Source organism: Coccidioides immitis, assembly GCF_000149335.2.
Source record: "Coccidioides immitis RS genomic scaffold supercont3.1, whole genome shotgun sequence".
Taxonomy (NCBI): Eukaryota; Fungi; Ascomycota; class Eurotiomycetes; order Onygenales; family Onygenaceae; genus Coccidioides; species Coccidioides immitis.
The window spans coordinates 5,762,303-5,786,661 of NW_004504310.1; the positions used below are offsets into that span (position 1 = coordinate 5,762,303).

A 24,359-nucleotide genomic window follows, 5' to 3' on the forward strand; every position below is an offset into this window, starting at 1 on the left:
ACGACCAAACAGACTGTACAGAAACATATTTAAGGACCTCATTTATTCAGTAGCTTCTTTTCAGTTTTAGTCTGTTTAAAAACCGGCGTGTGTGTTGTAATTGTGGTGAGGAAGTCTTCCTGTTTCATCTTGCCGGCCACCTGGTCGCTCTCCTCTTGATTGGGGGGAACGTTGATCATCAGATCCCTGATCGCAGCGCAAAAGTAACCACTTCACAGCCCCCGAATGGCTGGATGCATGACTGCTCCCTTCTCATAAAAATGGCCTAAAGGTCCCTTTCTCTATTGTTATGACCACTGAAATATATAAAGCATGCCCTGGATGTTTCTCTCCTAGAGTTTAGCCACCTGGTCTCTTGTGTTTGCGTCACTGTGCTGTTGTGAGTTGGTCAACTACACCGCCAGCCTGCGAAGCAAATCGCGTTTCTCACCTCATTCTTTTCTCTCTGACCTCTTCCATTCTTCCTGAGGTTTTCTCCCTTTCACATCCTCCACTAGTCTACCATGGCTTTTCGCGTTCCCAACCAAGTCCGTCAGAGACAGCCCTCTTTCCAGAATGTCTCTCCTCGTCCTGCGCCCCCCGCCATCGATGTCACCCCCTCAAACCACAACCCACGTGAGGAGGAATCCCAAGAATGGGTGCTCTTTTCTCCAGAGCTTGCTCCTTCGACGACAACCCGTACGCATACCACGTCTACAGACCGAACTCCTCGTACAACCGGTCGATCTCGATTGAGTGATTTCGGTTCCCTAGGTACCGCATTGCACTCTGGTACTGTAGATGGTGATCTGGATGCAGAACACGATGACTTGCTGGATGAAGATGGCACTGAGCTAGATAGTCTTGACGATGGGCTACACGCTTTTCGCGAACCTACTGCCTGTGAGCCCGCAACAGATGAGCCACAATTACACCACAGTGACCCCGCGCTGCTCCCTACACACGATGGTCTTGGAACTTTTACCGCAGTGAACTTACATGTTCAAGAGCAGTTGTGGCAGCATGAGCAGTTTAACCCTCGAAGAAGAGGGGAAACAAGGCCCCGGCGGAGATCAAGTGTCCAGCGACATCTGGACTCTGTTGACGAAGTGGAAAATCAGGATATGGAAAGGGAGAGATGGCAACGCATCGAGCAATGGCGTATGGAGCAGAGTAGGGCACTGTTGCAGGAAATAGAAAAGGAAACGAGACGAAGACGATATAGTCGGGCGAACCGGTTGAGTCGTGCTACCCAAGGCTCTGCTCGGCAGCCTTCGGGCGTTGCTGTCGAGAGCACCCCGGAAATCCAGCCTGTTGCTGATGAAGCTACTCCGCGCCCTTCTCCTGAAGGATCTCAGAAAGGCTCCGAAGAGGAAGAATCGTTCTGGAGACGGATCACACGTAAGGTGATTCGAGATTTAATTGGTATTGATAATTCCATACTTGCTGTAATCTTCGGTGAAGCTCTTGCTGAAGGCTCCGAAGAAGAAAACAAGCAACGGCAATCTGAAGACCCGCATAACCAGCAAAGCGAATCAACAGCCGCCGCTTCGAAATCTAGCATTCGGGTAGAGAGCGAAAGGCCCAAGGTCCTTGATGATATGTTGAAGAATGCGACCTCAACTTCGTCAGGTGACAATATGTGGCAACAAAGACTTTTGGACCGCATTGCGAGAGAGCTGGGTATCTTGGTCCATCAACTTTGCGAACACCCCGGCGCTTTCACGACATATGTAAGACCAGGTTCATCGACGTCCAGTGATTTTGCTGGCAAACTGGCCTCCAGAGCGTCATCGTTACCTTCTCGACGGAGACCTATTCCATCGAGGGCCGCATCCTACGGTAGTGGTAAGAATGCTACTTCAGAAATATCTCCAATCTTTAATCCAACCCTTCAGGACAATACCGGGCCCAATCACGCTTCTCTATGGGGCATTGAGGAGGAAGAGTCTCTCTCAGCCAACGAAGTACGACCATCTACGAATAATAATTTGGCAGGACACTTGAGACCACCTTTTCCACAACCAGAGCAAGACATCGAGTATTGGGAGCGCGAGCTAGACATCGGAGAGGTATTTCGCTACCTTTGCAAAGGTCTTGCTGGCAAGGTCCCCTTCTCGAATGACGGCACTAGCACTCCCAAACCTCTATCCCCAAATGGACAGGGAGACCACGGTGCATCTAATCGCGCAGCTATAATAAGACAACATCATCCCCTAGTGGCACGAGCAGACGCACATGCTCGTTCGAATCGACCACCTCTAAGACACTGGCAGACCAGTTCTTCCGGCACAGGTCTTCGTGCTAGCAGGATTGATACCCCTGCTACTACTTCTCATCATGCCGGCTCTTCATCCACGCCAATTCTCTTTCGGCATTTTCGTCGCCCTAGCTCAAGCTGCGCTAGCCAGAGCACTCTTGTTTCTTCCACAAAAGGCCCGCTCGGGAGCGGGTCTAGCAGACATTATTGGGATATCGGTGGTAGTGTAGGCAGCGGGAGTGCTATTGTGACCGTCGGTGGTGCTAGTGGGATGGGAAGCTGGGGAGATGTTTGATCTCAAGCGCATCTTCTTGGGACTGTTTGTATTGTTATTATGCCCTCTTTTGATTACGACGTGACATGGCAGTGGCCGATAGACCACGAGCGATGATATTTGGGTCCTTGGATGTGGGTGGCCCAACATTGAGCTCAGAAAATACACCTAATAAATCCAGAGATGGATGCTGCCTTTTGCATAGGCAGCTACTGCAGTTGCTATTCTGATATATTTTGAAACCCACCTAAAGCTTCCCCCCATCATGTACTTTTCGTCCAGGGATCTCCAATCTGTTGAAATAGCACCAGCCTCGCTCCTATAGATCTGGCCGATTTTTCCTCTTCGTAACCTTAATGTTTCCATTCCCCTGGCGAGTATAGGCTTTTAATGTCCGCAAAAGCCCTGCTACCAAAGCCAGAAGCATACAGAGGCAGGCACAATACTTCATACTTAGCCATCATATTACCAAGACCTGGAAAATCATTTCGTATTATTTTTTTGAGGATGCAAAAACCGAACTTGAATTGATGGCACCATAACGCACTGATATCATCTCAGAATAAAAAACAATCCATCAAATCAGCTGGTTCCGCTGTCCCCAATTGATAATTTCCTTTCATTAAACAAAAAAGAGAACCTTTACGCCTGAGATAAATTCTCATAAGCATCAGGGAACCGTCTCATGTTCTCCTCGATATTGCCCTTGTTTCTCAGGAACTGCACATAAGCACCATCAATCTTGACCTTACCCTCCTTGCGGAGCTGAACGTATTCCTCGCGGCGGAGAGGAGTGAAACCCCAGTTCTTGCTAACAATGATCTTCTGGCGACCGGGGAACTTGTACATGGAGCGACGGAGGGCCTCGATGGCAGCGGCGCGGTTGGAGTCACGGGTGCGAACGCTGAGGAGGATCTGGCCGATGTTCACGCGGGCAACGACACCGTAGGGCTTGCCGAAAGCACCGCGCATACCGGTTTGCAATCTATCGGCACCAGCGCACGACAACATCTTGTTGATGCGGACGACGTGGAAGGGGTGGGCGCGGACGCGGAGATGGAAACCTTCCTTACCGCAGATCTTGACGAGGTATCTTTTGGTAAGAGGTTTAAATGTTAGTGACTTTGATCGAGATAGCTGAGAGTAAGCGGGTGTGTGTCTTACTTGTTGGCGCAGATACGGGCAGCTTCGAGAGCCTCGGAGCTGAGCTGTTCGTATTCATTGGAGACCATGTGCACGCAGAGAGGGAAATCATCGGTGTTGGCCTTCTTACGACCAAGATCAAAGATCTTGATCTTGGGGTCTGGCACACCACGGTTGAACCGGGACTTGGGGTATGGCTATCAAAGCAAAAGTCGATGTGTTAGCTCTCTTATCATCAAGAACTCCCCCATGGCATCATTCTTCAAAATCCCATCTACCACCATCCCATCCCACCAAAAAGAAGACTCTATCATCCACGACAACTGTAGAATCTTCCAAAGAATACCCTGGCAACAAAACACAAAGCACCGCTCTCGTCGCTGGGAAAACCGGGCCACACCAACCTTGTTCTTGCAGTAGCGATAACATCTCGCTGGACGACGGGCCATTTTTGCTGATTCTGGTCGAAGAAACCTGCACTTCCTGCGAACGAACAGATAACGAGATTGCTGGATGGAAAGGGGGTGTGTGGGAGTTGTCGGCGCGAAAGATCACACACACGTCGTCGTCGCCGTCGTCGTCAAAGGAATTAAATCTCGGGTCTTTTGATTTCCAATCATTCTCCACTAGCGACTCTGCGTGTTGTGGCGGAACCCTGTGCCCTAACTTCCCGATTGGGCCGCCACCCACTTGTTGATTACTAATGCACCGCTTTGTCTTGACATCAAACTCGGCAGCGTCAAGTCGTGGGAATGGAGGGCGCGATGATAATTGTCTATTTATAGATTGGGAGCTCGGCCTGATCGAGGGAATCGCTACATTTCCATTGTGCAAACAGATAACTTGCTGTGACCGAACCACGCAGCCTTCTGCAGCTTGTTGGAAGCAGGTGTTCTAAGCCACCTGATTCTACCCGCTATGCCTGTACAACAGAGGGGAGTCCCAAAAGGATTATCTGGCTTCAACCATGTGGAGCGGCTGGGGCAAAAAGCAGTGTGAACCCAACGATGGTGTTAAAACGCCTTTCTGGATGACTGGTCCTAAGGGCTTAAACTCGACTGACAAGGTCTGAATTACAAGGTGTTTCTCAGTCCCTGTGAACATGTTATGCCGAAACAGATGACCGAAATCATGAAATTTCATTGTTGCCACTGACAAATGTATTTGCACTCTGTACGAAGTACTCCGTACACGTATTTGGATTCCGGTTCGTTGCCAATAATAGCCACCACTAAAATCCAACAGCCAGAGTTTTGTGGTCAGCACCGCAGTTGGCCTGAGGACAACTTAAGGCTTGGTGAGAAACGCACTCAAGAGACTGAGTTACATCATCACAGAGCCCCAGAACATAGCCCCTTGGAGCATCGATGGGCTTTTTCAATGCACTGGTCTGACCCCTGATTCAATGTCCTACATAGCGCTGTGTTTGCATACAATTGCAAAGTCGGGAACAAAATTCATGTCAAGCCTCATGCTTCTAGAATTTTTGGCGTTGTACCTCTTCCTTGTCCCTCCTCAGGTTCGGAATCAGGGGCAGGAGCTACTTCAGTGATCAGCAATCAATGTTGATCTGCTTTATTTAAGTTGGGATGTTTCTAACGTAGGTTTCCGGCATTTCAAGCGAACCTGGCCAAAGCAAGTTATTATCTCCTTTCCAATTGGATTTTTATTCTGGGATGGCCACATCAGTATTTATACCACCAACCCTGGCTCATAGTAGACACTGTTTGGGCCCTCGTTAATGGACCGGTTATAAAAAATTTTATACAAGCAAGGGATCCCTGCCCCTTAAGACATCCCTACGGTACAATGTTTTCAGTTCTGGTTGCTATCGGGTTCTTGATACGTATCCTGGGCGTTTCTCCTGAAGTATGGGGGCTTAGAAAGCTGCTATGGTTGACGCTCTTACGCGGAACTTCTCCAATTGCTCTCCTAGCTTCGTTATCTTGTCCTATTCCTCAGTCATTGAAGTCCTTTCCTCGAGTGGCTTCACTGGCAGATAGACTCTAGCGTGGTGCCATTCGATGCGCCCTCCAAAATGGAGATATGGGAGATTTTCCAGTGAGCAAGAATCCAAATGTATCAATGGACGGTGACAGCTGGGTTGTTTCTGCGGCCCGCAATTTTGAGTGCCAGCAAGAATGAGCCACGGATTGAGTTTCTTCTGTCAAAAGCATTATCCATATCCACTCGCATATATCAACTCTTCAAATCGCATAAGTGGGAGGTAACCTCGTACATGCTGTTCCGGATGGTGTGTCATTAGATTGGGCCAGGCCTGCAGGTTTGAGCTGGGAGCCGTTTGCGATGGCAGGCCTGGGGGGAACCGAACTGGAAGCAGGTTATTGGGTCTATTAGAGTCCGTGTTGCGTCTATATCAAGAAGAGGTCCCCGGCCCAGGAGAAGTTCATACTGTCCTTGTTTGGCTGGACTGCCCCAAGAATGGGGTTGTTGTGCTCAAGAAATCTCAGACGCCCCGCGAGGCACCTTTGACGGCATATTTCAAACACTTCAAGGGCGTTTCTTTTCCCGGGGCTGGTGCTCCCGCCATCTGGCCACTCTCCTGCGGGGCTACCTCCCATCGGGGTTGAAGCAGAATGGCTGAAGAGCTCTTCCATCAACAGCCATGGACAGCAGACATAGATGAGACAGTTTCAACCTCATTCTTGAAGCTGAAGCAAAGCGGCGATTGGGGCTCCTTGGGCACATCTCGGGAGCGGCAATGCCACGCTCGCCAAAGAGAAAGGAGAAGAAGAGAAGTCTCCACGAAAATAGAGTCTCCCACCCTCGTGTTCTTCTGCCAGTGACGGATGCGGCGATGCCCATCCACCTGCGGTTGTGCATGTGACGAGGCTGTCAGTGAAAAGTGAGCGTCATGTATTTTAAAACGGGCGAGGGCCTCCATGTATGCGTGTAATTCACGTCAGTACAGGGTAAGCACTTGAAACCACGCTAAAGTCTGGGAGAGTCCCGTAATGTTACCAACAACTTTAATGAGCAATAAGGAGCTGACATGTCAAGCCGACAGTCGACCGTTCAAAAGTTCGTGTCGGCCGTTTGCCTTGATTTGGCTTCTCTTTAAAAGAGCATCTACTGTTGAGACCTTTAGTTCACCGTGCGTTACCCTAACCGTCTTCGTTCACCACTTAAGAACCCTCACCGACTACCGCATGCACATGCACCACGCCCCGGTCGCCAGATTTCGCGAAACCCCAGCAACGGGGAACATTTTCTCGAAGAATTGCACTAGTGACCTCTAACAGTGTCCGCCAGTGCGATCCAGTTCATAAACAGAGTCAGCAACCGAGTTGAAACCAAAGATTTTCATACATCTCCTGCCGGTGGCTGTTGCGCTATGGCGAGCTCTTTAAAAAAGCAATCTAACCCGACGTCGTCCCACGGAGTTCGCCGTATTTCGAGTGACAATCACCATTCGTCGCCCAATGGATCGCCCAACGGCCTTGGAAGGTCGTCGTCCACAAGACAATCTCCTGCGCCCGTTTCTGCTCGCGCAGCTGCAAGAAGGCCGCCCGGCCGCTCCAACCTAAGCATGAGCAGTGTTCCGAGAAACTTTATGAACCCTAATAATGTTCCCGACGATGATGCGAAAGCCGCAAACTCGACGCTTATCGGCGAACTCAGACAACAGGTGCAAAAGGCTGAAACCGTCTCTGATCAGTATCGCAAGCAACTTGGGGTTCTGCAAATGCGACTAGATGACGCGGTTGGAGAACAGACACGTTTCGAGGAACAGGCGCATGAAAAGGATGGCAAAATCAATTCCCTACATGATGAGGTTAAAGAGCTGTCGCGCCAGCTGCGTGAAATGGAACAGGCCTATGAGACGGAGCGGACTGCTATGATGAAGGACAAGGAAGCTCATGCCGCCAGGGAAGAAGAGCTCCAGTCCACCATTCAGCGCCTGAAAGAAACAATTTCGCAGAAGGATCTGCGGATGAATGTGGAGAATGATCGCAATCTATCTCGATCTCGTGAGATTCCCATAGCACGAATCCAAAAATAATTTTGTTTGCTGACTTTAGTCTAGCCTCTTTCCGGAACCGCTCCTCTCAAGATGTCGAGAATGGCCAGTTCGCCCCATCGTCACAGCTACAACGCAGCCCGTCACGGAACAACTCGAAATTAATTCTGCAAAAGGATAAGCTAATCGAGTCCTTGAGACTTGAGCTAGCAGAAGCGCAGATCAAATTAATCGAGATGGAAAACATGGGTGGTGGCCGTCAGCAGGAACTGGAGCGCGAACTCCTCGAGGCCCGCATGGCCAATGCTCGCTTGATGGAAGACAACGAGAGTTACCAGTTACTCTTGAGCGAAAAGACCCTGAATGGGGATTTTACCAAGGGAGATTTTATGCACCAAGCTTCTGCTGACAACGAGATCAACGCGACTGGATCCGGCTCCCTAGCCGATGAACTCGAGTCAGCCGCAGAAGGAGGTGAAGCGGAGTCGCGACGTCGCCTGGAAGCTGAACTGAAGACCCAGGTAGATCACAACAAGGCCTTGAGCTTGTACATCGAAAGAATCATTGGTCGTCTGTTGCAACACGAAGGATTTGAACATATCTTAGACAAGAGCGACAACGATGTCCCCGGTAATCCCCCAGCCAGACCTGCGAAGTTGGATAAGGAGTTACCACCACCTCCCCCAGAAAGGAACGAAGCTACTGCCCCGACCTTCCTCCAACGTGCCAAGTCGGTAATGGCCGGACAATCGACGCGGCCAAAGCCTCGACCTGTCAGCCAACTGATGCACTCTACCACCTCCCAAGAAGCTCCTGCGACCTCGCATCCCACACCCCATGAAAACCCAGAAACCGCCCCAAGGATCCCCCTGAACCGCTCTAGAACAGTTCAGCACCGCAGAACAAGGTCCGACCAAGCTGACGGGGTAGCTGCAGCCAACGTTGTCGGTCAGATGTATCGTGGGCCCGCTGGGCGGTCTCCCCCCTCTGGTCCTATGAGTCCAGGCATCAGCCCAACGTTGTCACAAGGTCCGTTCTTTTCTGGCTCTTTTACTTCGAAGCGAAACTCGGGACAGGGAGCTTCAATGTCGAGCAGAGGCGGGGAGCGAGACAGTGTGATGAGCGATCGCAGCGGCGAAATCGGTTCTCAAGGAACGTCGTCCTCTCCACCTCGACATAGTTCTGGCATGAACAACTATACTGGAGCTGTGATGACACAAAGTAAACTGCGCCCTCTTAGACTCGTGCAGGAGAACCAAGAATTAGACAGCGGAGACCAAGGCGGCAAGTCTCCGGACGATGAAGAAGCGGCCCGAAAGAAGGCCAATCGAGCAAGCTGGATTTCCTGGTTCAACCGCCCAGCTTCAAACTCCGTTGATTCTACCAACACGACGACCAGTTAAACCGGTAGATACCCAAATTCCTTTTTTGAGTGTTTGATCGTCGAGATTCTACCCACTTATGCCCCGGTATTATGTCTATCTATCGGAGGATGCTATGCCATTTTATTTACGATATGTTCTATTAATCTTTTGGAATGCGTGACGGAACTGTCTTCGTTGGCTTATATTTTAATCTTAACCTCCTACTTATGTGAAACGAATCCATTATTGGAACCTTACACGGATGATATAAAGTTCCCTCGTTCTACGGCAAACGGGCATCTGGACTCAACGGGGCTAACGGCGACAAGGTGTAAGCCTTAACCGCCATTGAGTTTTGTCCTACAGTCGCTTTTATAGACGATTTCTTGCGATGTGTTTGGTATTTGCACTAACACCATGGTTTGCTTCCGGTGTGACCTTCGGCAACAAACAATGTCTCTCAGGCTCCTAAGTTTTGTGTCCCGCATATGTCTGTTTTATACCATCCTCCACTTATATATATTCTGCAACTTTGACAGTCCTTTGGTTTACATTTCCAGCTTGAAGAATACCCTTGATCTAGGACTATATAATATACAAACTTTCTACAAAATTCATTTTGCTTACAACTGCTGCGTACATCCCCGGTGAACCTCCGAAGGCGTGGGGGTTAACACAACTGGGCTAGTTGAATCCGCTGTGTCGGAAGTAGAAGATAACTGTAAGCAATGATTTTTTGCATTGCTCCTACTCCGTGTTGCCTAAACATTGATTGAGTGCCGCTGGATGATGACATGTTTTTTCTTACCTGTGGAACGACCTTTGACAGCGCTAATCAGCATCCTCACACCTCGGTATAGGTCTTGTTCGGTACGTTATTATAAGGAATTTCAGCATGAATTACTGGGACTCGTCTTTGGGAATCTGGTACAACCATACCACGCACCGAGAGCCTGGGTCTTTTTTCCATCCTAGAAGGCACGGACATATTGCTATAAACCCGCGGGGTTGAGAGCATATAGCAGCCAGGCAGGTTTTCTGGACATAACCGTTATCCAGTTTCGCCGTATGACAGTTGGCGGACTGATGAGTATTTGGTTTGGGAAGCATATGATGAATGGAGATGCGTTTTTGAGCTCGGCGGTGGTTTCACAAGCGAATGGAGCTGATCTGATAAGATACTAGCTAGTTGGCTAAGTTAACGTTCACGTGACTAGCATCAACCACGTTGCTTGTTCGCCTGGACATCGGCAGTGTTGCTCTGTAGCCAGGTGAGATAATTCTCGATCATTGCAAGTTTTACCAATTGAGGGCCGAGATTACTCCCCACACAGCTAGCCAAGATGCCGGCCCCTCTGTCTCTCTTCTCTATCAATGCGATCCTCATAATGTCGACGGACGACTCGTCGCGCATCTTCGCAAAGTACTACTCTCCCCCACACCCCCCCGCCGGCATTCCACCCAATTCCGTCGATTATCCCGGTGCAAACCCGTATCCTACCCTGAAAGACCAGAAAGCTTTTGAAAAGGGTTTAATGGAAAAGACGAACAAGCAATCCAGCGACATTGTGCTGTATGACAACAGGGTGGTTGTTTTCAAGATGGAGAGTGATGTGATGATATATGTTATTGGCGGTGCGGAGGAAAATGAAGTTTTGCTGTATAGTGTGGTTGTTTCGCTAAGGGATGCGTTGGCGATATTGCTCGGGTGAGAATTTGCCGCTTTCCTACTCCAGAATCCATTTGGGGGCGCGAATTTGCGACTAATCCAGTTCATTTTGTTTAGTGGCTCTACCGATAAACGCACTATTGTAGAAAATTACGACCTTGTTACTCTTGCAGTGGATGAGATTGTGGACGACGGAATTATTTTGGAGACGGATCCGGTTGTGGTAGCCTCGCGTGTTAGCAAAGCTCCAGCACCAGATGCGCCGAATATGAAGAGCATCGATCTCTCGGAACAGGGCTTACTGAATGCTTGGGAGTTTGGGAAGAGGCGCCTTGCGGAACAATTACGGCAGGGACTGTAATTGTTTCTATTATCGAGATATTCGGGTTATTGCCTCAAGCGGTTTGCTATTTGTCATGGGCATGGCGTAAACGGCTTTTCTATGGGATTGATCAAAGAAGATCGAATGCATTCATGATGCTGACCTTTTTTTTTTCCTTTTTTTTTTTTTTTTGGTATGGATTTCTGTTGTTGATATAGACCGCTTTGTTGTCGGGGGGCTGTGAAATCGGGATTAATAATACCCCTGGACTTTTGCCTTCGTCTGACTCTGTTCTCCGTAATAAGTTGGATATCTCATGCCCCGTACTCCGTACACCAAGTGCTATTAGTAAAATCTAAATAAAGCGATTGCAACGCACCGGGTAGGTATTTCAGGATTTGCGCTTACCCCCGCCTACGTCACTGTTTTGACCAAAAAGTGCGGTTATAAATTAACAATCATTTGAAAGTTCAACTGGCGCCTAACACATCCGCGAGAGCCTGCTTCGTACACGGCCACCTCCACACACAAGATGAAGCAGAGATTCTCCTCTCTAGATGTTAAGGTAGAGTATTGCCTGACAGTTTTTTACCCTTCTCTTTTGCCTGGCTTGTATTGCTAAAGGCGCGCAGGTCATATGCCGCGAACTCTCCGCCGCTGTCGTCGGGCTGAGAGTATCGAACATATATGACCTCTCTTCGGTATATCTCCCTAAGATTTCTCCCTCAATGCTAGATATTAAACGGCTAATGAGCCTACTTGTAGCGCACTTACCTCTTCAAAATTGCGAAGCCCGACGTTCGTAAACAGCTTATCGTTGACTCCGGCTTCCGCTGCCACATCACAGAGTACTCCCGCGTAACTGCACCTGCACCATCACACTTCGTTAGTCGTCTAAGAGGATTCCTGAAATCCCGTCGAATCACTGCCGTCTCTCAGGTTGGCACAGATAGAATCGTTCATATTGAATTTAGCGATGGGTACTACCACTTATTCCTGGAGTTCTTCGCATCCGGAAATATTATTTTGACAGATAACGAGTATAAGATTGTTGCACTACTGAGGATCGTGCCCGAGGGCGAAGACCAGGATGAAGTCAGGCTTGGGTTGAAATACAGATTGGATAACAAACAGAACTACGAGGGAGTGCCCCCACCGTCCGTGGACCGACTGAAAACTGCGCTGCAAAAAGGAAAGGAGCGGGATGCTTCTATATCAGAACCCGCCAATAAGAGGGCCAAAAAAAAGCAGGAAGAAGCTTTAAGGAGGGCGCTATCCCTTGGCTTTCCTGAATACCCGCCGGTGCTCCTTGAGCATGCCCTGCATGTTATTGGTTTCGATTCCAGCCTACGACCTGATCAGATTCTGGAGACAGGTGATAGGGTGAATGACTTAATGCGTGTTCTTCGGGAGGTTGAGAGCATTTCAAACGAGTTATCTACGACGGAACAAACTAGAGGGTACATCGTCGCGAGAAATGAAAATAAACCACCAGAGAACCCAAGTTTCAGCGGAGAAGCAAAGCCGGACAAATCAAACTACATCGATTACCATCCATTTGCACCTAGGCAGTTTGTAGATGGTAACGACACTAGTATATTGACGTTTGACAGCTTTAACAAAGCTGTGGATGAGTACTATTCGTCCGTGGAAACCCAGAAACTCGAGTCCAGGCTTACGGAGCGAGAAGAGACGATGAAGCGCAAGCTCGAAGCCACAAAAAGAGACCATGAGAAAAGGGTTGGAGCTCTACAACAAGTCCAGGAGATACATACTCGAAGAGCCGAAGCTATTGCGACGAATTTGCGGAAAGTGGAGGAGGTTATGAATGCTGTTAATGGCCTGATTGCCCAGGGAATGGACTGGGTTGAAATTGCCCGTCTAATTGAAATGGAGCAGAGCCGGCAAAATCCAGTTGCTAAATTGATAAAACTCCCGTTGAAGCTGTACGAAAATACAGTTACAGTATTGTTGCCTGAGGGACAGCCAGACGGGGAAGATGATGACTCTGAGGAATCTGGCGAGGAAGATGAAGAGAATGATGGCGAAGCAAAGAAAAAGCCGCAAAGACCCGAGGTTCTCAGTGTCGATATAGACTTGGGTCTAACACCATGGGCGAATGCAAGCCAATACTACGACCAGAAGAAGACGGCTGCCATAAAAGAGGACAAGACCATCAAAGCTTCCAAGCAAGCTCTCAAAAGCGCTGAGAAAAAGCTAACTACGGATCTTAAGCGGGGGTTGAAGCAGGAGAAACCGGTACTAAGGCCTGCAAGGATACCATTCTGGTTTGAAAAATTCTACTTTTTCATATCTTCAGATGGCTATCTTGTCCTTGGGTGAGTTTTCCATTGTTTTGAATTTTAGCATCGATTCCGTCATGTTAATAACCCGCTCTAGTGGTTCGGATGACCGGCAAAATGAAATCTTGTACCACCGACACTTGCGTAAAGGCGATGTATATGTTCATGCGGATATGGAAGGTGCAATACCGCTGATTGTGAAAAATAAACCCGGAGCTTCTGATGCCCCCATACCTCCGGGGACGCTTGCACAGGCTGGCACGTTTACCGTAGCCACATCTCGCGCCTGGGAGTCGAAAGCATTAATGGGAGCCTGGTGGGTAAACGCTGATCAAGTGTCGAAAACCACTCCGTCTGGAGAATATTTAGCAACCGGGGGCGTGGTTATTCGCGGGGGGAAGAATCATTTAGCTCCCGGCCAGCTTATCCTTGGATTTGCAGTGATGTTCCAGATTAGTCCGGAAAGCGTAAGGAATCATACGCGACACCGTCTGGAGGAGCCTGTTTCGAGCGAAATGACCGTTAAAAATGACCATCGGAATGGTACCCATGAACCATCGGAAATGGAGAAATTGGAAGAGAGCCCGAATACTGCGGTTGACAACTGCTCAATCGGCAAAGTGGGAATGGAGCAGAAACCAAGAGAAAATACTACGGATCTCCCTGTTGAACAAAGTGCACAGACGGGAATTGCGCCACAGGTGAAGGAGCCGCAGGGGGAAGCCGGTTTGTCTAGAGAGGACAAAGATGCTCTAGCGGATCCTGACCTGCAACAGCAACTAGCTGCTTTTGGCGCTACAACGAAGCATGTGTCTGCACAAGAGAGAAGATTAATGAAAAGGGGTGCAGGGCTACATGCCTCTGCCCTTTCTGAGCTAGGATTAGACGAAGAAGACGAAGATGAAGAGGAAAATCAGTCAACACCGTCAACATTCAAGCCATCCGGAACGCAGACTCTGTCTATTCAATCAACCTCTACATCAAAGAGCCAGCTGCCAGTTCGCGGCAAACGCGGTAAGGCCAAGAAGCTTGCATCGAAATACAAGGATCAAGACGAAGAAGACCGGGAATTAGCTCTTCGGTTACTTGGTTCTGCGCCGAAAACGACCACGCCGAAAAAGACGAAAGAAGATAGAGAAGCGGAGATACAAGCGCAAAAGGAACGACGTAGGGCACAGCATGATAAGGCGGCACAGGCTGAGCGACGACGCCAGGAAAACTTCCAGAAACGACCAGAAGGGCAGAATCAGGCCTTAGATATGGCCGATGCTGAGCAGGTAGTGGAGGACTTATCAAGCTTGCCGGCGCTAGTCGGCACTCCAGCTTTAGGGGATGAGATTATCAGTGCTATACCCGTTTGTGCGCCATGGTCGGCGCTTGGACAATACAAATACCGAGCCAAGTTGCAACCTGGGCCTACTGGGAAGGGCAAAATAGTGAAAGAAATACTAGGAAAATGGATTGTGGACGCTTCTGCTATTGTTAAGGCGAAGAAACTGCCCACTTCGACCTCAGGAGGGGGTAACTCGGGAGGTCAGGAGAAGGAAAGCCCCGACGAGCCCAAACCTAAGGAGAATGATCAACCGAACCTGACAACAGTGGAATTAGAACTGCTGAAAGGATGGAGAGAAGCGGAGATTATAAACTCACTGCCCATTGGCAAAGTAAGGATTGTGTCCGTTGCCGGAGCAGGAGGCAGTGTTTCAAATATCGATGATGGAAAAGGGAAGGGGAAAAAGGCCGGTGGAGGTTCCGGAAAAGGAGGAAAAGGTGGTGGGAAGGGAGGGAAGAAGCGATGAATGTGGTACTATGTATTAAAAACAAAATGCATCCGTCAAGACTGATTCAGAATCTCAGTTTATAAAAATTATATATTGTCATTTTATCTATCCCAGCATGCACATCGTAAAAGTCGTTTACTATTTCGCTCCGCGTTTAGAGCGTGTGAATTCAAAAAGATCTATGTTTCGCATGGATATTAGCTTTTAATCTCCTCTTCAGCGGCCTTCCGTAATCTATTCATGATTGCTGCTGCTAGATCTCCATCCGTGTCCGCAATGCCCTCGACATAGATTGTAGAAACGTCATTCTCGTCCAGGCTGCGCAGAGCCGAGAAGAGTCCTCTTGCGATACAGTGGAGATCATGTCCGAGAAAGACATCTAGCATATCAATTGTGCATGGAGGAGAGCCCGAATCCGGGCTGGAAGGAACGACAGATAACCGGTGAAGTGGAAAAGCGGAGGACGGAGGGATATCATCATGTAGGTCAGATGAGGAAGCCGCATCACAATGTCCATTGACGGGGGCCGTTAGATCCTGTTGGATGCGCATTGTTAGGCCTTTCTGCCATGTTTTGGTCCGTATAACGCCTATTTTTAGAGGGCTTGAGGGTGATTGCTCATTGAGTATTCGCCTCACAACCGATGGCATTTCCTGACTAGTTTCAAACAACACGACCTTGGCCCTCGGGGAATAATGTCTATATTTCATTCCTGGAGCCCTGGGAGTCATTTTACCCGGCAAAGCACCGTCTTTATACCCAACGCGCACATCTTCCCAGCCTCGGCATGCGCGTATTTCTTCGATTCCAACCCCACCGGGCCGCAGGATTGCGGGTGGGTGATTCAACCCATCGACGACGGTGCTTTCCACGCCCACTCCACAAGGTCCCCCATCCAAAATGATATCAATGCGTCCGTGAAGGTCTGCATATACATGCTGGGCAGTGGTTGGGGATGGTTTCGTGGAGGCATTCGCAGACGGGGCAGCTAGTGGACGGTCGGCAAGTTTAATAAGTAGACGGGCCAGAGAAGAGGAGGGCATCCGGACACCAAAAGTGGAGAGATTGGAAGTAACCTCCGGAGCGAGCGGAGAATGCTTCGGGTTCGGGATTAATATCGTCAAAGGACCGGGCCAAAATCGCTCTATTAGTGGTTCATATATAGGTGGGATAAGGGAGGAAGTTTGGAGACTATTTTGATTTAACGTAGGGCATCCTGGTGGTCGGAGCAGACGCTCGAGCTGTTCCCTAGAGCTGACATGGACGATTAAGGGGTTGTCTGACGGCCGTTGCTTTGCTCTGTAGATTCCCTGGACGGCCGCGCTTCTCGTCGCATCCGCTCCTAGGCCATAGACTGTCTCTGTCGGGAACGCGACTGGTGTGTCACTTGTACGCAGGGCCTCTGCGGCCTCTAGAAGAGCCTGCGCTTCGGGACTGCCTTGGTCCTTTTCCGCCTCCCATCGCCTTTCGATATCCCCCATGCTTTGACCCGGCACGTTAAGGCTCCGAACCGGTAATATTCTTGTATCTTTTGCGCATGCCGCTTTGACCGCCTGTCGCTGGATAGTGGCTTGAGTGGCCATTGCTGCAACCTGCTTAACGCGGGGCGCTATTCCGTTTCTCACAAGAGACGGAAGCAGGATGATTCTGAGAGGAGCCGTGGTAGCAGTTAGTGACAAACACCAAAACAAGCACGTAGACAGCCTGGTTAGAGTACAGCCAGAGCAACTGGACAGACTCGCGTGTCGGGGGCGGATTGCGCTGGCTGCGGTGGGTTGGCGATGTCGCCGATGCCGCCTGATCGGGCAGTCGAAATCTTCCGGCATATCGGCTGATTATGTAACCCGTTGGCGTGAAAATGGCGGATGAAACTCTTGTGCTTGTTATTCACCTAAGCTACTTCTATATAACTAGTCTGTAAGATGGGGTTGCAGCCACTCAGAGTGGCCCTTTTTTGACGCTGTTTTAAGTCTCATTCTACCACGTGACCTGCAACCTCTCGCCGCTTTACATCAAGAAACACCGTGCATCCGACATTCCATCCTCTTTGACCTCAATGCTTTTCGCAAATTTTGTCCAGCTAACATGGCTGCCACGATGGGGTAGCATTTCCTTTTACTCTCTTCTGAAAAGTAATGTTTAGGATAGGACACCAGGGGACATTCTGGCATGCTTTCCTCCCTTCCTGAGAGCAGGCTTGCAGCCACACGTTCCACTACAGCATTCGCATTTTACAACCACACTCAGTATTGTCGTATAAGTATTGGACGTCTGTGGACAGCTTATGAAAGGGTGTATTTAGCTCGGGTTATCATTGGTTATTGACGATGAGACAGGGGATGAGGAGAATATTCGTACAGAATACCTCCGTCTGAGGAAACCATCAGAATGGAAAGTTCTAGTCTCTTGGTTTCATTGGTCAAAAATGCTCTATTATACCTTTTCCTGGAGGTCCATGATACATCGATCGACCCATTTCCACAAAGTTTTGTCGGCTATGAATGCGGCACTTGCAGCCCTGAGCCCTGAAAAACTTGGCTTACTGTATCGTGAAGACCATTGCGAGATCAGAGTCAACTTCTTTGCCACTGTCAAATCAAATTGAGACCTCTGATCAAAATGATTCCTTTCTGCCACATCAAATGGATGATCATCTTCCTTCAAAAGTGCATGTAGCTCCATATACTGATCCCAGGACTGCCTTGTTTTGAACTCCATCAGAAGATGGCCCCTATTAGGATTGACGATCGCCCAGAGGTCGTTTAAGAGGGGATAATCCACAGTCGCATCAAAGTTGAGGACACGCGAAAGCAACCACATGGGGCGGCTATGTTGTAGGATCCGGCACAGGAGAGCCCTTTCTTTCAGATCAACTTGCTGTGACATGACATAAGGTGTCTCTTGAAAGCCCTGCCTGAATTCCTCCCGAAGCTGTTCCGACAACTCATGTCGTGATTGAGGGAGACCAGGTTCTGTGACTGCCACTGATAGAGGCAGAGAAGAACAGAAAGCCCAGTCGATGAGGCAAGTAATATTGTATTCCTCGTCAATAAAGATATTGTTGACGCTAATGTCGGGATGATGGAGTGAGTAACGACACGAATCCTCCTCAAAATATGTGTCCTTGACCCACTTTAACCGCGTCTCGGCAAGTAGGTCGCCTACGATCGTGTAATCTGCCCGGTTTTCGGAGCCATCAATTTTGGAACCTAGGGCGACGAAATCATGCCACCGATCGCGGGAACGCTGGAATTGGGAGTTGTCCTCATACTCCTCAGGTAGCGGTAAAGGTGCAAAGAAGCAGCGTGGGCTGAGAGGAAGGATGCTGGCATGCTCTTGGAATGCTGAAATCAACGCTTTGTAGAAGTCGGTAGCGGAGGCGAAAGGGCCGCGCGGTAGATCAAGAGTGTGCCTCTCGTGCACCAGGAGCCCTCGTGTAAGACAAGTCTTGATGACCGGATCGTGTGCGCCTTCGAAAAGTGATCCGATCTGATCAAACTTAAGTTGGCATAACTGCCACGTAATAGATCCAAGCTGGCGAAGAATCTTTGCCTTGCCTTCCGGAGACATGTGTGTCCAGTGTAGTCGTAGAGGATATCCAGGCGCTTTGCTCATTAAAATATAGGGGATTCCTATCTCATTCTCCTTGGAACAGCTTTTGCCGTTAGTTCGATAAGCACAGGGCTATGACATTCTATTTACCTGTACGCAAATATCTCAGGAACAGGAATCGAACTGTGAGCTCTGATATATTTGATCGTGACAGCTTCGCTTTCCAGCAGCATAGAGTTTGTTTGAGGGCACAAGATAGCACCATTCTCATTTAGTGGTGATCTCAATAGCCACTCCACTCCATCAACGAAGAAGACAGAGACCGCCCAGTTCAGACTGCCATTAAATGGAGCTTGGGATGTATCACAGAAACAACTAATTCCACTGCGAAGGCGACTGGCTAGGCAACAGAGAGCATCGATATCGAATTTGGCGTAGCGGAATATTCTCAGACGTTGGATAGTTGATGGCATCTTGCTGAATCTGCAGCATCACAGCATGAAGCCTGAAAGAGTTGCTGAGGAATGTAATGTTCTATGAGTTCTAGTTGTCATTTCCAACAAAACAGCATGCCAGTTGGCTTGATTTGATTTGATTACATCATACACCGACCCAGCCACCCCGAGTCAACAGGCGGAAAGTACGGAGTACAAGTAATCCAAATCCAACTATCATGAAAAGAAATGGCTTTGGAACGGAACGGTCGGTACCTAAGATAATCAAGTGAGGAACCATGGATGTAACGCAAAGTCTGCATGGGCGAGTTGCACCTCTCCTTATCCTCATTCTCAAAGTGTCTTTCTTCCGCTCCTCCTCTGGGGACTAATTCCTTCATGGCGCGCAGCATACCTTCTAGCCAGCCTTGACCCCAGCCTCCCAGTCGGCAGCGCCCTGCATGTGGGAAATCCAGCCCTTGCACCGGCCTGGGCGTTCAGCTTATGGCATGTGAGTCAAACACTTGCTTGTGACAATTGTGGTACCAGATCACCAGCAAACTGTGACCCTGATCCTGTCCTGTGACCAGCGGTTCAGCCAGAGAAGCCAACAAATGCCACATGTTCCCCTTACGGGACAGGCCAATTTCGCATCAGAGTGTCACAGAGACCGGTTTGTCGCAATGCAGGACAGAGAAAACTGCCACAAACAGCAAATGAGAGGAAGACCAAATCCCTATCTTGAGGCCGCGCGTTCTCACTAACGGCCTAGATCTGCCGTTCAAAGCCAGGTTTCACCTCAGCTGGCTGGAGAGGGGGCACAGTACGCCTTGCGAGGCTCAATTCCCCCAGCCAATGCATGGCTTGAATCCCGCCCTCAGTAGTTCTCATCATGATCCAAACATGATGCATAAAGGTGTCTCAGGCACAGAAAGGCAAAGTGCTTGCTGTAGTGAGGCATTATTGCCAGTGGTGGGTCATCCCAGTCATAAGATCATCCAGTGCAATTGCCAGAATGTGTTGTAGCTAACAGTGACCCACCAGTTCCTGTGGAAGGACCAGAGATGACAGGTTGCAATGCAGTAGAGATTGGTAATGGGCAACATCTATGGATAGAACCAGAGCTTCAGACAACAAATTCACCCATGGAGCTTGTCAATATTGAACACCAAAAGATGATGGGAAAAGGAAACCAATCAAGGACAAAATATCATCATCAGCTGTGACCAGCAAAGCATCCTATTTTGGACCCCAGGCTGTCAAAAAAGGCCCTTAGGGAGGCAGGAAAGTGGAAAAGAAGGCCAGGGCTGGAATTTGCTCAGCTGCAGCTGCACCATTGCATGTGAAACTGAGGGTTGGGGGCCAAGAAGAGGGGATGCAGAGACAGGTGAGAGAAAGTGGTGAGAAAAGAGAGGAAAATAGGGATGATGGAGGAAAAGTGGTCAAGCGGTGGGAGGAGGGCACTTTATATAGTTGTGAAAGCAGTGATATGCGCCTTACCCGATTTGGGCGACGCTAAACTATACTTATTAGGCAACCCCCATGATACGGTATCTCCGTATGGAGTACGGGAACCTACGAGGGATTAAGCTCCAAATCTCTTAAATCTGCAATAAAAATTAATTAGTTACAGAATCTAGATCTGCGAATTGAGGAGGAACTAGAACCACTAAACTCAACAGTTCCAAGAAATGAGTTGTGTGATAGTCATGAAGAAAAAGAAATCTATCTTTTGCCAAAGGGATTCTGGGTAGAGAGTCAGAAACTTATGACGGATGGTATATTTGCCTACATCCCTATTGTCAAATTCACTTTCTCACAACCCTTCCTTTGTTGTGAAGCTCAGAAATTACCTACATGCACTGCCCAAGGAAATAGACAACCTCTGGTCTGCATACCAGAAACAGCCACAGACTAGAAGAAAGAAGCTGGTTCAACCCCTGAAACCCAGATCGCTTTAAACAAGGCTAATTTGACGGACTGCAACTTCACATAATTGAACTTGGTCATTCAATGATGACAGCCTGGTAAACAAATGATCCTGTGAAGTTTAGCCCACCTAATATGGAATTAGATTGTACTGGAGGCTAAAGCGTCAAGGCTGCATTTCATAGTTTGCAGTTCCAACATAAATGAATTTTCAATCTTTGAGTTATCAGGCTTCTTCTTCCCCCTCGTATTCGGGGAGATGCTGGCTAGAGGTTCTCTTATGGATGATCGCCCAAAATCGACTATCATGGGATGACGGCATACATTGTTCCACAAGATGTTCCGCGGCTCAGCATCCCCGTGAAGAACTCCATGGCTATGAATCACCTGAAGTGAGTGCTGGATCATGCTAGAAATCGAGCTGTCGACCTTGAGATTCTTAGTCAAAGATCCACCCGCCCAGCTGAGAAGGAGCATGTGGGTATATCTTCCCCCATCGTAGTAGTACGGGTATTTTGGATGGAGTGCAATGGCACCCAGGCAGACCGGAACATGACGGCCCTGAATGGTTCGTAGCTTGTAGTACACTTGTTGTTCGTGCAGCAAGGCCGCATGATTCTCGTACCGTGCTCCCTTGGCCACTAAAGTGAACCCATGGGAAGAGAGCCGTACTTTGAATAGCGCACCATAGCTACCAGACTTGTAGAGTGGACAGCAGTCAGCATCATCACCGCGATCGATGGCAAGCTGCTTTTGAATGAGGCTTGAGAAATTGCGGGAGGGAACAGGCTTTCCACAATGGTCCTGAAAATTCGGGCATGACCGATCAAGACGACCTCCGTCCCTCAGCCCAAGAAGACATTTCTGGGAGCAGTATGGACGATCGCGTATGCCCATCACCGTGCCTGTCTTGGTTCTGGCGCCACCGCGCCCACCGCGCCCACTACGACCCCGATGCTGGTCCTGCCCGCGAATGCTGGTTTGAGTCGGTTGGTCCTGAGAGCCCCTTCCGCGAGCTCTCAATGCGGGTGAGGGGGAATCTGGGGGGGGAGGAGATGGTGATCTATCAGTTGGCTGATTCTCTGTTGGCCGGCATGACCGGAGTTTCATATGAAACGGAGGCAGCTTGCCCTTCCTACCGCGGTAAATGGGGGAGAGAACATTGCGCTTTTTTAGCCTTTTGGGGCTTGGAGTCTGCTCAAGGACCTCTGCATACTCAACTGGCCAGACACCAAGCTTCGTCACCGCATCATGCCACTCCTGAGATGGAGATGGTGCAGCCAACGCCAGTAGGGTAAATGCAATTACCCGTGCAACTGCAGTACACTCAAAATCCTCTTCATAACCCTCCCGAACATCCTGATTTGGCACACACAGGGCGTATTGGACAATGGAAGGGTCCTCAGGGATATGAAGGAAAATAAACACCTCTCCAGTGCACACATAGCCATTTCGCACGCCCTTGCCAACCATGTACGAGAAAAGCTGGGTGATCACAACTGTGACAAGACGTCTTGAATAAAATTCGGTGGTGTTTTCTTCCTTATCAATCACATCTCGCGCCGGTTGAATCTCCCCGGACAGTCCAGTCATGATCTCATCACATGTGAGCTTGTGTGGCGCTTTGTATTCAATGGCAATTGCTGGAACATCTCCATCATCTCCGCGTCTATACACACAGAATCTGTCTGCCTGGCCAATAAGTGGTGTATTCTCTTCATCTTGCCTGCAGGGCCTGCTTTTACCGGCGGATGGGTTGGGCTCGATGGACAGCTTCTCCATTTGATCCTCTAGCGATGGGCCCTGCTTAGAGACTCCGAGATTGATGTGGCTTTCAAATGTCACTGATCCCGCCAGCCGGAGCTCTCGTCTCAATGAATCATTCTTGTAAACCTCATCCACAACCAGCTGCACGTGGTTTTCCACTGTATCACGCTCGTAATATCGAAGGTCCATCTCCGCAGTAATAGGTTTTGTTGTTTTGAGAACATAATCCAACTGATGAGGAGAAGGGAATTGTCTCATGGACATGAATGAAGGGTGCTGATGAAACACATTCCAAATGGAAGACTGCTGTTCCAGGAATCCCTCCCAAGGGATGATTCGCGAAGGATAATAGCGTCGCGTGGCTTTTGCTGTTCCCCCTTGTGTAGTTTCTGTGGGATCAGTTACAATGTTAATAGCCAGTGAGAGACCATGACAGTTCCAAATATATGCACGTAAATCTGTCAAGGTCAAGGACGCTTCGGCGGCTTCTCGTCGTCGTTGCTCTTCCTCTCGTCGTCGTTGCTCTTCCTCTCGTCGTCGCTGCTCTTCCTCTCGCCGTTGCTCCTCTTCCTCTCGTCGCCGTTGCTCCTCGGATGCTCGAGCTTCAGCTCGTTGTCGGCGCTGTCTTTCTTCTTCAAGTTGTTTTCTCAGCTGCGCCAGATCATCCATATTGGTGGGAGTTTTCGCTTGAATATCGACAACCAAAATAACATAAACACTCTTTAGCATTCACGAGAGTTCCCAGCGTGGAAATTGGTCAACAAACAACCCCACACTTGGCAGCGCTAAAGGCTTGGCATGGGTCAAATCTTTTTTGCCTTCAGCGGTCGTTGACACTTGATCTAAAAGGGAACCTGTATATTCCGTACAGAGGTCTCTGTTACTGAAGGCGACTTGGAGGCGCAACACTAAGATTACAACCTTATTGTTGAGGTGGCGAATATTTAAAATCAGAGCAAATCTGTCGTATGAAAGTTTCCCGTGTCATCGATGTCCAGAGCTTCGTGGAGCAATGGTAGAAAGAAAGCAGGCAGGTCAAAGTGGCTGTGGGTTGATGATTGTCAAGAGTTCAGAGTACGGAGTACTCCGTATTTATGGAGACTAAAATTATTAAGTTTTGAATATACTTTCTTTACGGAGTATATATTTCCTCAATTTATACTCCATATACATTTCCCCAATTTTCTACCCCGTATATGGATATGGAAATATATGATGGTTTGCTGGATACTGAATCAATAAGAAAAGGTTGAGTTGATCAACCAGAATCTTCATCAAAAGCATTGCTTGGTCAAAGCCCATTGATGTTGCCCTTGCTCATAATCAATGTCTTCCTGAAGGGCGATGAGCTCCCCATCAATTTTGTGTTTAATATGATCTAGCCATTGTTTTTTGTTCTCGCGGGCTGACTTCAGGGCCTCAACTAACCGCAACAGCTCCCAAGCTGCTGTTTGGTGGGGGGTCAAGCTCTTGAAAGACATCAGGGTGCTGGGCTCTGGTGGTGTCAATGGATTTTATAAGAGATTCAACCCATGTATGGAAGTTGCGAGGGACTCGACCTTTTTCTTGGGAGCTGAATGAATTTCTGGCTGGATCCTCT

General features: G+C 49.0%; 9 protein-coding genes across 9 annotated transcripts; 5 read left to right on the forward strand and 4 right to left on the reverse strand.

The window, feature by feature from the left end:
• The first annotated feature begins 27 nt into the window (after positions 1 to 27).
• CIMG_01034 (uncharacterized protein) lies at positions 28 to 2,837 on the forward strand. The gene is made up of 2 exons (XM_001247262.2): positions 28 to 1,404; positions 1,465 to 2,837. The coding sequence occupies exons 1-2, from the start codon at positions 504 to 506 to the stop codon at positions 2,532 to 2,534; spliced, it is 1,971 nt and encodes a 656-aa protein (XP_001247263.2). The 5' UTR covers positions 28 to 503; the 3' UTR covers positions 2,535 to 2,837.
• A 150-nt stretch (positions 2,838 to 2,987) lies between these two features.
• Positions 2,988 to 4,243, reverse strand: CIMG_01033 (60S ribosomal protein L10). Its single transcript, XM_001247261.2, has 3 exons — positions 4,061 to 4,243; positions 3,678 to 3,853; positions 2,988 to 3,606 (listed from the first exon to the last, which is right to left on the reverse strand). Exons 1-3 carry the CDS (start codon positions 4,103 to 4,105, stop codon positions 3,156 to 3,158), a joined length of 672 nt encoding a protein of 223 aa, XP_001247262.1. The 5' UTR covers positions 4,106 to 4,243; the 3' UTR covers positions 2,988 to 3,155.
• Positions 4,244 to 6,852: 2,609 nt separating this feature from the next.
• CIMG_01032 (uncharacterized protein) lies at positions 6,853 to 9,615 on the forward strand. Its single transcript, XM_001247260.2, has 2 exons — positions 6,853 to 7,648; positions 7,705 to 9,615. The coding sequence occupies exons 1-2, from the start codon at positions 7,012 to 7,014 to the stop codon at positions 9,039 to 9,041; spliced, it is 1,974 nt and encodes a 657-aa protein (XP_001247261.2). The 5' UTR covers positions 6,853 to 7,011; the 3' UTR covers positions 9,042 to 9,615.
• Positions 9,616 to 10,277: 662 nt separating this feature from the next.
• On the forward strand, positions 10,278 to 11,281 carry CIMG_01031 (coatomer subunit zeta). Its single transcript, XM_001247259.2, has 2 exons — positions 10,278 to 10,710; positions 10,789 to 11,281. Exons 1-2 carry the CDS (start codon positions 10,346 to 10,348, stop codon positions 11,030 to 11,032), a joined length of 609 nt encoding a protein of 202 aa, XP_001247260.1. The 5' UTR covers positions 10,278 to 10,345; the 3' UTR covers positions 11,033 to 11,281.
• A 77-nt stretch (positions 11,282 to 11,358) lies between these two features.
• Positions 11,359 to 15,095, forward strand: CIMG_01030 (uncharacterized protein; the record flags this gene model as incomplete). The annotated part of the gene is made up of 5 exons (XM_001247258.2): positions 11,359 to 11,375; positions 11,463 to 11,558; positions 11,626 to 11,694; positions 11,759 to 13,332; positions 13,394 to 15,095. Exons 2-5 carry the CDS (start codon positions 11,526 to 11,528, stop codon positions 15,093 to 15,095), a joined length of 3,378 nt encoding a protein of 1,125 aa, XP_001247259.1. The 5' UTR covers positions 11,359 to 11,375; positions 11,463 to 11,525.
• CIMG_10667 (Sua5/YciO/YrdC/YwlC family protein) lies at positions 15,067 to 16,844 on the reverse strand. The gene has a single exon (XM_012358856.1). The coding sequence runs from the start codon at positions 16,658 to 16,660 to the stop codon at positions 15,275 to 15,277; it is 1,386 nt and encodes a 461-aa protein (XP_012214279.1). The 5' UTR covers positions 16,661 to 16,844; the 3' UTR covers positions 15,067 to 15,274.
• A 519-nt stretch (positions 16,845 to 17,363) lies between these two features.
• On the reverse strand, positions 17,364 to 19,102 carry CIMG_10666 (uncharacterized protein; the record flags this gene model as incomplete). The annotated part of the gene is made up of 2 exons (XM_012358855.1): positions 17,364 to 18,732; positions 18,780 to 19,102. 2 exons carry the CDS (start codon positions 19,100 to 19,102, stop codon positions 17,511 to 17,513), a joined length of 1,545 nt encoding a protein of 514 aa, XP_012214278.1. The 3' UTR covers positions 17,364 to 17,510.
• A 210-nt stretch (positions 19,103 to 19,312) lies between these two features.
• CIMG_12807 (uncharacterized protein) lies at positions 19,313 to 20,582 on the forward strand (the record flags this gene model as incomplete). Its single annotated transcript, XM_004445787.1, has 7 exons — positions 19,313 to 19,331; positions 19,486 to 19,574; positions 19,662 to 19,736; positions 19,836 to 19,886; positions 19,989 to 20,035; positions 20,097 to 20,285; positions 20,348 to 20,582. The coding sequence occupies 7 exons, from the start codon at positions 19,313 to 19,315 to the stop codon at positions 20,580 to 20,582; spliced, it is 705 nt and encodes a 234-aa protein (XP_004445844.1).
• Positions 20,583 to 20,821: 239 nt separating this feature from the next.
• CIMG_01028 (uncharacterized protein) lies at positions 20,822 to 23,428 on the reverse strand (the record flags this gene model as incomplete). The annotated part of the gene is made up of 1 exon (XM_001247256.2): positions 20,822 to 23,428. One exon carries the CDS (start codon positions 23,426 to 23,428, stop codon positions 21,134 to 21,136), a length of 2,295 nt encoding a protein of 764 aa, XP_001247257.2. The 3' UTR covers positions 20,822 to 21,133.
• Between the last annotated feature and the right edge of the window lie 931 nt (positions 23,429 to 24,359).